Raw genomic sequence first — 15443 nt, 5'->3', positions numbered from 1 at the left:
TCAGGGAAATCCTAACCGGTTTCAGCCTTGCAATATTTTCATGGAAAGCACTCCATCAGCTCATGTCACAAACATGAACTACAGTAGATCTAACTGCAATAAATGTGTAAAATCGAGTAATGACAGTTACTCGATTTTAAAAGAAACTCAAGCGAGGGCCAACATGGGTGGACAAGCCGAGAGAGAGACACACACACACACTCCGGGGTAGCCCAGACGTGTCCGATAATGGACGCCGTGACGTTACAGAGGCAGAGGTTCTGCTGTGTTTACGGTGCGCGGGCCCTTTAAGACAGCCCCGTGTTTCCATTGGCACGGTGACGTCAGAGCAGTGAAGGACTCCAGCCTATCCTCTCTGAACAGTCAAGGCAATGGTCCTGGCAGAGAGTCCTGCTTTAGGAGGGAGACTTTTACACTGCACAAAAGCTAGGGAAACACTCCCAACTGAAATGAACCAGAGCCCTCAGGCACTCACCGTGGATTAAAACGGAAACTTTTGACGATGGCTCTGAGGGTGAAAAAGTAGCACGAGAAGCAGCACGCTAACCGCCGCCGCCGCCGCCAACGGACCTTCTACTGCAAAGCAACTCCTAGTAGATGCACGGCCACTGCTGAAGAAAAATATGCTCCAGCCGAGCCGCCTCAGCCCCGGCTTCAGTCGCAAATTCTCAGTGTTTTAACCAGTTTCGTGACACGTTCGCCGGCTTCTGTTTGTTTGTTTGTTTTTTTTTTGTTGTTGTTAGCGCCGCACACCTATAAAGTCCGCCGTACAAGTCCCAGACCCACCTGCGAGAGAGAATTATGGCAGGGAAGCTGACAGCAGCGCAAGGCACAGGAATACTGCTGGTGACAGCCAACGTTGGATCCCTGTTCGAGGATGTGAGTTTCTCCATTGATAAACACTGTCTGTCAGTGCTGTTTGTTCACACAAATATGTTTGTACCTGTTTTGGTTTCACACACACAACCAAGTCCATTTTCATGTTATGCTAAATAACGTCTCAGCTGGTCACGACTCGTGTGTGTGTGTGTCAAGTCGCGTGCGGTAGCCCGAACACCTATAGTCTCGCGCATAAACACATGGGCCTCTCTTAACCATTAAGACACATGGTGTCTCTGCGTCTTAAGGGTCGTGTGTTCTACATGTGTAGTGACCCACTTTTCCTTTCATGTCTTTTCCTGTTCTGTTTGAATGACTATGAAAAGATGAGAGCACTGATCATAATCTGCAGCGTGTTATGGTTATTTTCTGTGGTACAACCTCTAACGTGAGGTAATCAGAGGTGCAGCTGCAGTTTACCTTTGCAGAGAACACCCCCCCTCCCTCCTTTTAGGCTGATGTGTATTTGTTTGTGTGCATCACAGCAAGCAAATCCAAAGTGATGAAAGTTATATGGGATTTGCTTTTTTAGGATGCACAAACCATTTGAACGTTTTCTGATACCGTTGTGGTGGTTACCGAAAACAGTATTTTTGTTTACTGCTGCATCACTAGTGATGCTTTGTGCTTCCTACCTAATTACGTTTTACTGCAACATATAGTGTGATAACTGGTGTCTTAGAAGCTGACACTGTAGACTCCCTAATATCCTGTTTGCATCATCACGAGAACAAGCCTCATTGAGATATTCACTCTAGATAAAGCCACTTGCTTGCTTAGCTAAAGAAAGCAAAAGCATCATGCTGTGTGTAAAAACAGGTGTGTCAGGCCTCCTAAGGAGTGTCTGTGCAGGTCGTTGAATGATATCTGTGACTGTTATCATGTATTTGGACTCTTACCTCTTAACTTTCTGTGTAAGGCTATAGTTTGGTACCTGATGGCACTAAATTGTAGTGTGGAGTGTAACTGTTCCAATTAAATGCTTCATGCTCAAACACTTTGTGTCAGTTTCAGTGTTGTGTCAATAGAGAGTCCCCTTCTTCCTCCCTCCTCTCACCCGTGTGAAGTGCTGATCCAAAACATGAGGGAAGAGCAGTTTCCCTCACTGGAGTAAGCCTATAAATAGCCTGCCTCTTACAAGCATCACACTTTGGGTGTTTTGTGTTTTTTTTTTTTTTCTCCACCAGTCTTCTAACAGCCTGAGAAAAAATGCATATAAGATCATGTTTCCTTCTGAGTGGGTGTGTTGGTCATATATGTGGCTATCAGTATTCTACAGTGTGTTGGCACCCCTTATGATGCATACATGAGCTGAATGAAGTCTTCGTGAACTGCTTTTAAAGGGGATTCCACTATTAGATGTGTTGAAGATGTAAAGATTGTGTGTTATGGCAGCATAGCCTGACCCTGATCCTACAAGATATGATATGCAGCAGGCCCTCTACGGTTAGAAGTATATTTCCATATCAACTCATAGTGCTTGTTTCTAGTAGGAAAATATTCTTTTTGAAACTTTAGTTTGCTCATCGTAACTCAGATTACGTGGCTGCATGCCTCTGTGTTTACACCCGTCACAAATGTCAACAGTTTTTAAAGCAGAAATGTCACACTCATTAGTTATAAATGAAAAGTTGAATTCAGAGGAATAAGACACACCCTCGCTCAGTTCAGTACACTCAGGGTTTTTGCTGTTACAGCCTTACTTGGTCCAGTATGACCGCTAACTTATGGTGGCTAATGTTAGCTAAGAAGAAATCATACATAAACAGTGCTGTGGAATTGACAATACTGAGTCAAATTGATAGACTTTATGCCTCCTCTGTACTTCTGCTACTGATATGCTGCATTTTTGTAATCACCAGTTGTAGCGGCACTGCCAGCCACAAAGTTGCTTAGGTTCATTTTAGTGCTGTGTATGTTATGTGAACTTGACATGTCTCCAGCACATAATAACTGTAGAAATGATACATGGGGAATATTATGCTACACTAGTCAAAAACTGCTTCCTTACTGCTGGTACCAGATATATAATGTATTTCAAGCAGTTTTTGTCTGCACACTTTAAGTTGAAACTTAAAATAGTAAATTACTGCAAGAAATCCAGATGCTTTGTACAAACAGTGAAGCAGAGGTATCGCAAATATTGTCCCATTGATTGTTCGTCCCATCCCCAAGTTTTAGCTCTATAACTAAAGCATTTAAAGATTCATTGCTGTTAAAAGTTATAATTTATCTTTGTGAGGTAATGAAAGAAGTCCAAATAGATAATGGATAAAGCAGTTTTAATCACCCTACCCTACTATTAGGTCACACAGTTCTTGATGCTAACTGTTAAATCTCCACATTGGCCTTTTTTTTTTTTTTTTTAAACGCTTGTAACAGTATTTGTCTGGGTTTCTTCCTTCACACTGTTACTTATTCATATGGAAAATAATCTCTAATCAGTCGAGCTGTTTTTGAAATGCACTCATGTGGCCCGTGCATGGTGATTAAAACCAGTGCCTTGATGTTAAAACGGCTATTCTTCTGCTCAGCCTCGTTGTGTCATTTGGGCCATTTAAGTTTTTTCAGACTGCAGTTCTCAGTTATTGTCTGAAAAGCGTCTAAAGGAAAAACAAACAAACAAACAATCATCCTCAAGCTGTCTGTTTTCCATTGTTGGCCCTCTGAGCCATCCTCCGTGAGTCTAATTATGACGGCAAACACTAGTTTCTCCTGGGTTGAAAATGGCCATAAAGAGTTAACCTTTATTTGCTTTTTGTCACACGCTTGTTTCATGTTTCTAAGGTAAAGCCCCCCACCCCCCAGCTAACAGCTTGATTGTCTGTTTGCTCCTTTGCTTTTGCAGTAAGTTAACTAGTCAGTCTAAACAAAGCAGGGTTCAGTTTTTAAAGCTAATCTGATTAAACAGAGCAGCGAGCAGCCACTCAGATGTACCTCTAAGATAACCAGGGGACAGTCCTGTACATGTGAAACACCACACACACCACGATGCTCAGCTGAAATTTTCTTAATGTACTTTCTGTTTCTAATTTGTTTATTTCCATTCATTTGTGTCCTGAACCCATCACCTTTAGTCTTCACCTTGGTCACCTGGCTTCCTGTGCAACTAATTTATTATCATCTTGAGCAAATAATGATACATGTTGACCTGGTTTCATATTAAACAGATGTTGGATGATGATGCAGCTATAAGATGCATTATACAGCATCTCTGCTCCCCAGGCTTGGTTTTATAATCTGTTCCCAACCTGAAGACACAGTGGGAAGACTCCCATGAGTCCTGCTGAGTTCCTGATCCAAAGTCACCCTGTAATAAACAGTTTGAAGCCGAAGCGGATTAATAATTCCCCTTAACTTTAAACTGACACTGTCGTGCCCACTCATGTCTACTACAGTGAAGGCAGGATAAATAAGAAAGAGTAAATGAAGGAATTATTGAATAAATGCATCAGAGACTGTGTCAATTAGTTTGTTTTTTTTCTGCTTCAGGCTGAAGAAGTTGACAGAAGTTGATGATGGAGTGGAGTCATTATATTAATAAAACAGTCACAGCTGAGTTGGACCCAGGTTGGCAACTCATTCCAGTGTGTGGGCATGTTCACGTCAAACGCGTTGTGAGAGCTCTGGAGTGTTTTCCTTTTAGTATCGGTTTGTTTAAACAGGTGGATACCATGCTGACTGGACTTGGGTGTCACCAAATAACCGCACCATGACGCCTGAGCGCAGGTTTTGTTTTGAAATAGGCCGGAGGCGTACCTCTTTAAAGTGTTAATGTGGTCTACTGTACCAACAAACCAGTTACAGGAAACAACTCTGCAATGGAAAGTTTTTGGACACTGAAATGCTTCATGCTTCATTCATGCTTGAAAATTCAACAAAATGCTCAATTGCTGAACACAAGCTGCCACCTATGATTCATGTTGATCACAGACAAGCCCATGCAAATATGTCCATCATGCTTCACTTAAGTTACAGGGACTGGAATCCAGTTGATTTAACATCTCCCACTACCCAAAACCTCTACCGCTTCTGTCTGACATGTTTAAAGGCCTTGGGTTTTTTACAGTTGTGCAGCTTGAACCTAAATGAACCTCAGTGGAGTGCCGTCGGGACAAGCAAGGCAAGCAGTGCTTGACCAGTTAATACTAACAACAGACATCAATTAGAACCACACTGAATTAATTAACTCAACAGTCTTTTCTTCCTAAGTGTTAAGAGGTGGCAGATGCAAGTACACCAGCAAATTACCCTGTGATTTATCATCACGGTTGGCACAGTTGGTTCTTCGGCTCTGCTTGCCTGTCGGTAAAAGTCACAGCACGACATTGATGAACTCACAAAAAAAGACAAAGTAAACTGTCCCACAGCTATTTAATCCAGAGGAAACAAACTAAAGGTGTGATTTGGGTGTCCTTGTCCATTTTGCGATCTGTAGTGGTAATTAGATCTGGCTCACTGACAGTAATCGAGAGATCATATCATGACTTCTGGAGATTTTCCAGTGGAAAGCTCAGTTGCACTTAGCCAAATGATTAAAATCAAACAAACAGATGCCAACTGTCCAGCTCATTTTTACTACGGAGGATGTGAGCTGATGTGTTGTTGCTCTGCTTGCAAAGACTCTGTGGGTAGACTCCTTTCTGTTCATATTACCCTAATGATGGCTCCTGCGTTCTCCTCCAGTGCTCTCATAGCAGTAAACACTGCTGTGGTTTTCATTTGATTACAGCCACTCTGGTTTTGATTACATACACCTTTTGTTTGCCAGGCCAAGATGACCACATTGTGATGCAATGGATTACTATGAATACCCCCCTCTTGTGGGTTTTGGTCTTCCAGCTTATTTTTCATCATTGCTCTCACACTCTCTGTGTCTCTGTCTCCTGTCCACTGACAGCTCATTAGCTCAGGCTATCACAGCCCAGACCCCACTGAGCTGGCATATTTACACCACTAAAGATAGAACAGAGCAGGAAGAAACACCTGAGTGTTTCCTCAAACCTGGAAGCTGTGCACACACTGCTCCCAGAACTTCTTTTTTTCATTTTTAATCAATGATTTCTATATATATATATCAGATTGTCTACAGGGGATCATATTGTTATATCTCCAGGGGTTGATATTCCACAGTCTTTGTTGCTCACATTTGTGCCTGTGGCTGGAAATCCTGGCAGCGGCCTCCATCTCTGAAGTTCCCACAGACACCAGAGGAAGCGAGGGAGAAAGGCCAGAATTTAGGTGAAGCTGAGCTGGCTCTGTAAGGAAGGAGCTGTCTGAAAACTATGGTGATCGTTTCTGGTGAATCTTGCCTTAGTTTTTCCTGCCGCTCCAAGAAATGACTTCCCCTTGCCTATGTTTGGAAATGTCAGCTTCTCCTGTCTCTATCCTGACTTTCCGGAGTGAGTCCCCGTCAATGGCGCACCTTTCTCCACGATTCCTCCATCTCTCAGGATGCTGCTGGTGACTGCTTGCTCCGTAACTAATAAAACTTTTGTGCTGAGCGACATCATTCAGTCTAAGAAATTAGACTTTTTGTTTGTGAGTGAAACCTGGCAGAGGAATATGGAACATACCCCTCTTGTTGAGCTGTGCCAAAAGGATTAGTTGTTTATCAGCTTGCCTAGAATCTCAGGCCATGTTGGAGGCCTATCTGCTGTGTTCAGAAGCTGTTTTCATTGTCAGTTGGTGAGCACTGGGTTTTTAATCTAATTTTGAATTACAAAATTCAAAAGAAGGATTTTCTGACTTTCTCAGTTACTGTTCTTAATTATTCCTCATCGACTGAGTCTCTGTCTTGTGGTGTTCCTCAAGGTTCTGTTCTTGGCCTGATGCTCTTAACATTGTACTTGCGTCCTCTTGGGCAAATAATAAGTAATGTTAAAAGTGTCATGCATCTATTTCCTACCACCTCGACCACTGTTACTCACTTCTCACCTGTCTCAGCAGTACGTCCCTGAACCTCGTACAGGTGGTCCATACTTCTGACCAAGTCATCCAGAAGGTCTCATGTAACACCAATCCTGATTTTTCTGTACACTGGCTTCTCATCAAATTCAGAGGCCAGTTCAAGATTCTTGTGATTGTGTTTCGAGCCTCGCATGGTCAGGCACCTGTCTGTATTAAAGAGCTACTTCAGTCATATAATTCCTGTAGGAATTTGAAGTCCTCTGATCAGGGTTTGTTGGTTGTTCCTCGCTCCAGGCTCAAGACAAAAGGAGACTGTGCTTTTGAGGTTGTAACTCCTAAACTTTGGAACTCTGACCGACTGGACATAAGATCTGTGGATAATGTGGAAACTTTTAAATAGCAGCCCATTTGTCCCATTTGTTTAGGATTGCCTTTGTTTAATTTGTTCAGATTTTTTATTTTGGTCTTATTTGTTTTTATTTGTTTGTTTTTTTTATCATGAAGCACTTTGTGACGTCTGCTCTTGAGAGGTGCTATAAAAATAAAATGTATTCACTTACTTGTACTGTGTGTGTGTGTTTGGTTGGGAAGTGTTTAAGAGGTCTTTGTCATTATTAGGCTTATCCCTCTGTATCTCATTAGTAAGGAGTGGTGTGGTTAAAATATGTTTTCCTTGTAAACATGTGAAGATGTTACTGCAGGCAGCATAGTCCCTGGAAACTATCTTTAGCCCTTTTAGTCACATGGCTGATGGTAGTGAATTCCCTAACTGAATAATGTAATTGAGCATTCGGGGTGTGTATTTATAGTGTTGGCAATAGTAGCACAAATGTGTGATCCCAGAAGCGATGCGGTGTCGATAAGGGGCTGAAATGGAGGAAGCTAACAAAGTGAAAATGGTTTTGTTCTTCATATCACGTCCTTACTTTGTGTCCATGTTTTAGCTCAAGTTTTATGAGGAGAGGCTCAACGGCAGAGACTGTGACTAAATACTTCATCTGACAGCTTGATTTTGTGTTTCTTCCTCTGCCAAAGTCTGTTCCAGTGTGTTGCTGCAGGAGTGGAAAAGTTTATGAAAGAAAGATCAGATGATGCTATTTTGGTGTTCCCCCTGCTCTGCCCTCCTCCATCCTGTCATAACACGGAATTAGAATTTCAAAAGGAAAAGATGTTGGAAAGAGCTTAAAGTTGCCACCAGCAGGCAACGAAAAGTCCGAATTTTAAGTGCAACATATTCCTCACCGGCATGGAGCCTCCTACAGAGGCAATTATATTATTACATCTATATAACATATATCCGTTATTATGATTAATTAACATTATCTGGTTGTATTTCACAGCTAAAATTCCAGTAATGTAATGACTTATTTAAGTCTGTTTTCATTTTAAAGCAGTTACCAATATGTTTTTATATTCAAACGTGTATTTTCACTTGGTTATCATCACATATTCTTTTTTATTCCCTCAATACATAAATATATAATGATAGCCCAGAAGAAGAAAACAAACTTATCAGTGAAGATGATAAGAAAATTGTAGCTGGTAGAAATTTAGTAGCATAGTAAAATTATTAGAGGTAGATGTGTTAGATTGACAAGCTGTAGCAAATGGTTTCATCTGAAAACAGCACCTCTATGGTAATAATAGTAATACCAGCTGCAATCTGTTGTCAGCCAGACAACACAGCCCAAGCGAACGGCCTATTGTATATTTTGTATGGTGTTGAAAGTGTAATAATAGGCATTAAAACTCATTTTGGAAGTGAGATGGAAGAGACGTTGTTGTTGCATGATAGTGTTTTTAAGGAAAGCCCTGCAGCTGTAGGCTACTCCGCACAGAGTCCAGCCACCCACAGCCACTCCTGCCTGTCACTAGGGGTGAAAGTTGAGGCCCCTCTAAGATAATTTTCTTCCTGTTTTGAGAGGTGAGCCCTGTTGTCTGCATCACTCTGTTCTCTGGGTTTTCTTCACACAGCCAGTAGCTGTCGTGATTGAATGTATGCCAGGCTCACAGACTTGTTACAGCCTCTTGCTGTGACAGCTGGGCGTCAGTCAACAAGGTACCTTCCACAAAATATCACAAAATAATTAGTTAACGTAACAGAGCAATAGTTTCTTGTCCTTTGAAGCCACCGCTTCCATTACCAGCTGTTCTGCCATTGCCATTTAGGTTCCTTGTTTTTTTTAGTGTTTATCAGGATTGATTTGGGGAAAGCACAATATTCAAACAAAGTTCATTTCGTGGAGCAGTGGCTCTTTACTTACAGCAACCAGTGAATTTTCTCCTGGGAGTGCAAATTTTTCTACTTTCTTTTAGTTCAACTTTGGGGAACTTTGAAATGCACATTCACCCCAAATAAACCTGCAGCTGAGTCTACATCTTTTAAATAAACTGTGAACTTTTTCCTCTCTGCAGTAACTTCTAACTAAATAAAATGATGCAGCATCCTGAGAACCAAATGTCAGACCCAGTACAGAGAAAACAGAAAGAAATTAAGAGAGGAGTTGGGAATGACTAGTGTTAACTCAGTCCCAGTGTAACTGGGCCTTAAATTGTTTGGATAAGTCTGAGTTTAAAGTGAAGTTTTAATACGCGACACTTCAAAAAGAAATCATTGTCCTTAGGTTGCCTAATTTGCTATCTGTGATTATGCAGGATGCTTCTTCACATTATCAAATGCACAGATGTCTTAGCTTCAGCCCTGTCTTTAGTTAGATTGCTCTCTTACTTAACACAAATTGTTTCGGTTCTCTTTTGTGCGTCTGATGCTGCCTCACATCAGATGGACCTAACTTCTGACACTTTGCTGTTTTTGAGCTGTTGGTTTGGTTTGGTTGCTCACATTTTCAAATCAGGGCTGGGCTGTGGTCGCACCGTAGCTGCTCCACGTGATTCGTCCCCAACCCTTACCCAAATTAGGAGGTTACAGAGTGCCCTCAGTAACATCCTTATGTGTTGAAATTAGAGTAGATGTTCACACTTAGTTTGTCTCCTAAAGCAGTGGAATCAGTCCTGGGGTCTGACACACGGCAATGAAGTTTTTAGGGTGGAACATGGCTCCATGCTCGTACCTCCTGTTTGCATGTACCCTCTTGGTACATAGAACTTATCAGGCTGTTCTTTGTGAGCTGTATCTACCAGGTGCTGAGTCAGGTCACCATGCCCCAGAACAGAAGAGTCCGTTCAGTCCCAAACCAGCAGAGGTGTGGAGATGGTCATGTGAGCTGTGTATCTTTCTTGTTTTACCAGGGAAAATAAGCAGTCACTCAGTGAACCAGGCAGGAGAGTTTATAGTAGGGGTCTCTCAGGGGAACTGGTGCATTCACAGACACATGGGAATCCACAGACAGGAATACACACAGTGAGTTTTTACAGTGGGTCGGCACAGCCAACTTTTTCCCAGAGTTCACTGACCCCACTCAGGAGGATTTGATGATGTGTGTGCGAGCGGAGCGGGACAATGAATAGCCAGGCCCCATTGGACCCAGATAAGGAACTGGGATAAGGGTGGGAGTGTCGATGCAGAGCAAGGGAAGCTTGGGTTCACTCCAAGAACCATAATTATCCAGGATGGGAAAGCCAGAGAGGGACACCCCCACCCATCCCGCTGATTAGGTCAAGGACTCATTCATAAGAATCCCTGAAGAGACAGTGGGGGTTCAGTCCCCATAAAACCCCACATCCAGGAGTACAATGGAAGCTGGATCAGAAATGAGTTACTGTTTCTGCTTGTGTTTGGTTATGTTCTGTATGTTGCAGTCAGCTACAGAAGATGATTTATTTTTTGGTCAGTTGTATCTGAATGGTTTATTTTGGTTCACCTTGGATCTTCCCTTCCTGACAGTAACAGTCACTTCTGGCGACTGCTGAACTAGCCATTGTAATTAACAAGGGTCATTAAAGTCACATGCAAAAGACAAAAGACATTTAAGACCTTTAAATGTATTATTTGATTTGCATTGCTTGCTGCCACCTTTTGTTGACATCAAAATGTTATGTGGTGTGAATATGATTTTTTATTACACACTGACATCCACAGAAAATGTCAAAAGTTTCTGAGTAGAACAGTAACATGTTTAATATGGAAGCAAATTAGCTTTAACTGGGTTATTCTGACCCATTTGCAGGATATTCATTAACACAAAACCAGGTTACTTGAGTAACCTGCTTAGGAACTGAATGCTGATAAACATCTTGGGCTGATTAGGTGGTAATACGTCAGACCCACAGCGCGCTGTTGTCTCCTATCTCCACACGCTTTACGCCTGTTGACATTACAGATGTAGTGATTAACTGATAAGTCGATTACTTGATGGACAGAGAATTAATCAGCATCAATTTTGCTAATCGTTTTAGTCATTTTTTAAAGAACATGCTGGTTCCAGCCTCTCAAATATGAGGAATTGATGTTTTTCTTTGTCACACATACAGTAAACTGAATATTCCTGGGTTTTGGGCTGTCACTCGGACAGGATAAGGCTTTTGAAGATATCAGGTTGGACTGTTGGACTGTGGGAAATAATGTTGGGAATTTTTTTTTTTTTTTTTTTTTACAGATCTCTAGATTCCAGATTGATCGATGATGAAAATAATTGTTAGTTACAGCCACGCAAAGAGGAATTACCTGAAGGAGGACTCCCTGTCTCTGTCCAGAGCCCAGAATAAACACAGTGGATTTCCCAAGCTATGCCTCCATGTCCACACATGCCTGGCTGTCATTGTTGCTTTGTCTTTGAGGATGTGAGGCGTGAATATTTTTACAATATTTTCAGGGGTCACATATTCTTGCCTCTTGTGTTGTATTTAGCTAATTGGGTAAAATGAGAGAGAATGGAAGAGAGGACATTTGTTGGACATGTACTTCTCACTTTTATTTTTGACCACACTCTCCATGTGGGTTTTGTTATGGCTCAGATTTTATGTACTTTGTAAGAACAAAACCAGAGCTATGATTTTCTCTAAGAACACCTTTGTGGTCAAGACTTGGATAATTTTCTGAAATTCGATACCGTTGCATAGTTTGCAGAAGAAGTTTTATGTTTTTATGTTTTTAACAGTGTGTCATGAAACTGTTGGTATTTATACCTGGAAAGCTCTGCTCAGTTTATGTTCAGTATTTAAGCTTGTGTCAGCGCTGTTTATCAGAGGAATTTGGCTCACTGTCATCTTGTAAACCCGAAGTGTGTGTTTTAAAGAGCGCGCTTAGCAACAGCAGGCCGTCTGTCCACTTATGTTTTCACCTATGAGCCACATTCGTTTCACTTACATACATACTCTGCTGTGATGATGTCAGCTTCAAACCTCTCGCTGTGTTTGTTGTAGTCACACGCTCACATGAACACATGGACATTGTTTTCTCGGCCCTGCTGTGTTTTCTCTGAGCAACTGAGACTGCCGGGGGACGGACACAAATTGAATGATTACAGGAGCGCTCATACCTCTGTCATCCCCACAGAAGCCAAACTTCTTAAATAAAAGAGCTGTGGCTCGCAGCCTGCCCCGTGCTGTCGCAGACGCAGGACCTGAAGACAGTCTGTCCTCCTTGCTCCGCTCCACACCACACCAAGACGTTTCATATCACAAGCAGCTGCAGGGTTCGTTCAAAAGAGGGATGCATAAAATTGTATGTTGGTCACAGGCATCACATGTCTCTACAGATTGGATAGATGGGATGGAGAGCTTTGCAGACTCTGCAAAGCTATCTCTGCAATGCAGACTGTATTTTTCACTGGCTTTTCATGATATTATTATAGGCTCAACAGTACCTCACTTTAAATTCAGTAATTATAAAGTAAATTACTGTGATAAATGCGGTTTGTTGGAGGAATATGTTCTTTGAACTGTGTTTTCTCTTTCTCTTCAAACTCACTTTAGATGATTTGATTGAGGCAAGGTGCAAAACAAAGAACTGTATCTTACCTTGCCCAAATGATTTTAGGGGTCACCTTGTTTATGACAGTAACATTTGAAAGTGTTGGTTGTTTATCAGCCGCTGCGGTATAAACTGTCTGACTGCAATAAAATCAAATCAGAGTGTAGCAGTGAATGATTGGCTGCTTGTTGTGCTAGCACCAGTGATAAGTAAACTGTGAAGTTGTGTTCATTAGAGTTGGACTGATAGAAGATGCTGCTGTTTGTTGGCAAACGAAAATGGTTAAGAGATGATGAGGAAGATTTTTGTTCATTTCATTGTCTCCATGAGCAACATTTAGTACTGTAGAGCACAGCAGAGTTAGCTATGCACACTTTGAGCTTAATGTGTAATGATGTATGCAGCACAAATAATGTTTAAGGCTGGATATCTATAACCCGTTCTATACTGGTCCCTCAGTGAAATTTATAAGGATGGTGGATGTGTGCTGTTTGATCCTAGTTTGACATTTTGGGAAATAAGCTCATTCTCTTTCTTGCCAAGAGTTAGATGAGAAAATCAATACCACTCTGTACCTGTAAGCACAATATGAAGCTACAGCCAGAGGAGGATTAGCTTAGCTTAGCAAAACTAAAATAATATAAAATGGTAACTCCCCTGAGTTGTAAAATCCTGCCCATGTGCCACAAAAGCCGAAAACCTGAAACCAAAAAAAACGTTGTTTGTTGTGATTTTCATACTTTGGTGATTGTACAAATTAAACAAGACGTAAAGTGTGATGTAGTGAGGTCTGGACAGATCCAGGCTGGCTCTCTCCTCCCCTATTTCCAGTCTTTATGCTAAGCTAAGCTAACCAGCTGCTAGTTGTAGCTTCGTTTACAACTATGAGAGTGATATCAGTCATCTAACTTTGTCGCACTTTCCCTTTAAGTGAACTTTGTGTGCACCTCATCTACATTACCAGTTATTTGTGTGTGTGTAATGTTTACAGTATAGTGAACTAGAGCCGTAATGTTGTCACTGCAAAGCTTCTTGATTTGCACCAGTTGTCTTTGCTGTTAGACTTTTATTGTGAAGATCACATGACATCCATCACCATACCTTTAGAAATGCCAGATGTGAAATTGCTCCTTAGACCCGACTGGTAGTTTGAACCAGCTAAATGACATTACCATCCTCAGAGCCCTGCCCTCTTGCTGCCGGTGGTGCTTTAATTGTTTGGCTCTCCCTGTATAGACACAGCTCACAGAAAAGTTCCTGCTCACATATCTGAAGGCCATGAGATGAGCGTCACATGTCATGTTGTTCTGCAGGTTAGACAAATACATGCATTTAAGACACTTGGGTAAGTTGTAGCACGTTTTTGCCCGCAGGGTTTTCACAGAATGCAGTCTTCCCTTACGTCTAGAGTCTTTATCCATCTACTGTGTTTCTGTGCTGGTTTATGAATCCTGAGGAAAAAAGGCTCTCCAGCTGGGCTGCACTCCTTCTCTCCTCTCACTCCCTTTATCCCCTGCAGAGAGCTCTACACTCACCAGCTCCCTTTATCTTTTTCCCATACACACTCAGAGCCACACAGTCCCAGCAGGACGGGTGTTTATTTAACCCTAAGCCTTTGATGGAGAGTTCTTATTGTCTCTGGTCCTCATACAGACGGTGGGTGAATATTTCCCAGTTAAGGCCATTGTTTTTTTTCCACCGTAGCCCCAGCCTGAGAAAGTACTAGCTGGTCTGGCCAAGTCATTAAACAGGGCCTGGTACTGACTATGTTTTTCCTCTAGCCTCTTATTCTTTTGGTTTTCCTCCTCCGGAGTCATACTGTTAGTCAGTGCACCTGGATGGTATTACTGGCTGTGGTGCTTCTATAAATACCAGGTATGATTTGGTCACAAACATACATTGCTGATGAATTAAAAAGCCTGTTCATTCATCAATGAGTATCACTCAGAACTATGTCTGGTTTCTCTCAACAACTTGCCAAGCCAAAATGGAAAACTCCTTTCCAACGAACATCAGCATCTGACTGTTTGACACCCCCTGGCTCCCATTTAAGGCAAGTTAAGATGTAAACTGATAGAGCAATACATAATGCACACACACGCGCACACTAATACACACTCACTACTGGCACTCCATCACCACTGAAATAGCTTGATAGCTCCTGTTATATGTCACATGGCACTCCAAAGAGTTTCAGTTTCGCATTTCTTCTACTTGAGAAAGAAACTTGAGTGGAACACTGACTGTAGATGTGTATGTACAGTGCATGGAAATATTTGCTTTGTGGATGTTGCTGGTCAGTTGTTGTTCTGCATCCAGAATGCATTTCTTGTTTTCTTTCCTTTCGAAGCAAATAGAGGGCCAGCTGCAGGGAGGGTGGGATGGAGTGGTGGAGTGGTGCAGTGGTGGAGGTGGGGGGGGGTGTTGAGTGTTACTCCTCAGCAAGCTGCTGTGGTGTTGGAGCTTGGTGCCTGCTTTAATTACTGCATCATTAGTCCTCCCACTCTCAGCCACACTTCTGGAGAAAACGAAAGGCCGATCTTGTATATATACATATATATATTTAAAAAAAAAATGCTGAGCATCAGATGATCAGAAACTGAACTCCTCCTATTTAACACCATCAGCAATATATGAGCAGAAACTAAAAAGGTGAGATAAACTTTACAGCACACTGTGGTTAAAGAGTAAAGAAAACATCAATGTGATGCTGGAGCAGGAGATCAAATAGGGATTTCCTCCTTCTATTTAGACCCCTAATCTTGTAGTAAATGTTTGAACA

The 15443-nt window shown here is 41.9% G+C and overlaps 1 protein-coding gene across 1 annotated transcript in view; it reads left to right on the top strand.

Annotated features, from left to right (window-relative positions):
• The first annotated feature begins 365 nt into the window (after positions 1 to 365).
• The window catches only part of LOC121189823 (inositol polyphosphate-5-phosphatase A), a 140613-nt gene continuing 125535 nt past the window's right edge, over positions 366 to 15443 (top strand). Inside the window, exon 1 of the mRNA XM_041050290.1 lies at positions 366 to 879. Within this exon, the coding sequence (XP_040906224.1) occupies positions 802 to 879 (78 nt within the window). The 5' untranslated portion in view covers positions 366 to 801. The remainder of the gene's footprint in view (positions 880 to 15443) is intronic.

This window comes from Toxotes jaculatrix, chromosome 11, assembly GCF_017976425.1.
Source record: "Toxotes jaculatrix isolate fToxJac2 chromosome 11, fToxJac2.pri, whole genome shotgun sequence".
In the NCBI taxonomy this organism is placed as follows: Eukaryota; Metazoa; Chordata; class Actinopteri; family Toxotidae; genus Toxotes; species Toxotes jaculatrix.
This window is presented reverse-complemented; position numbering and strand designations above follow the sequence as displayed.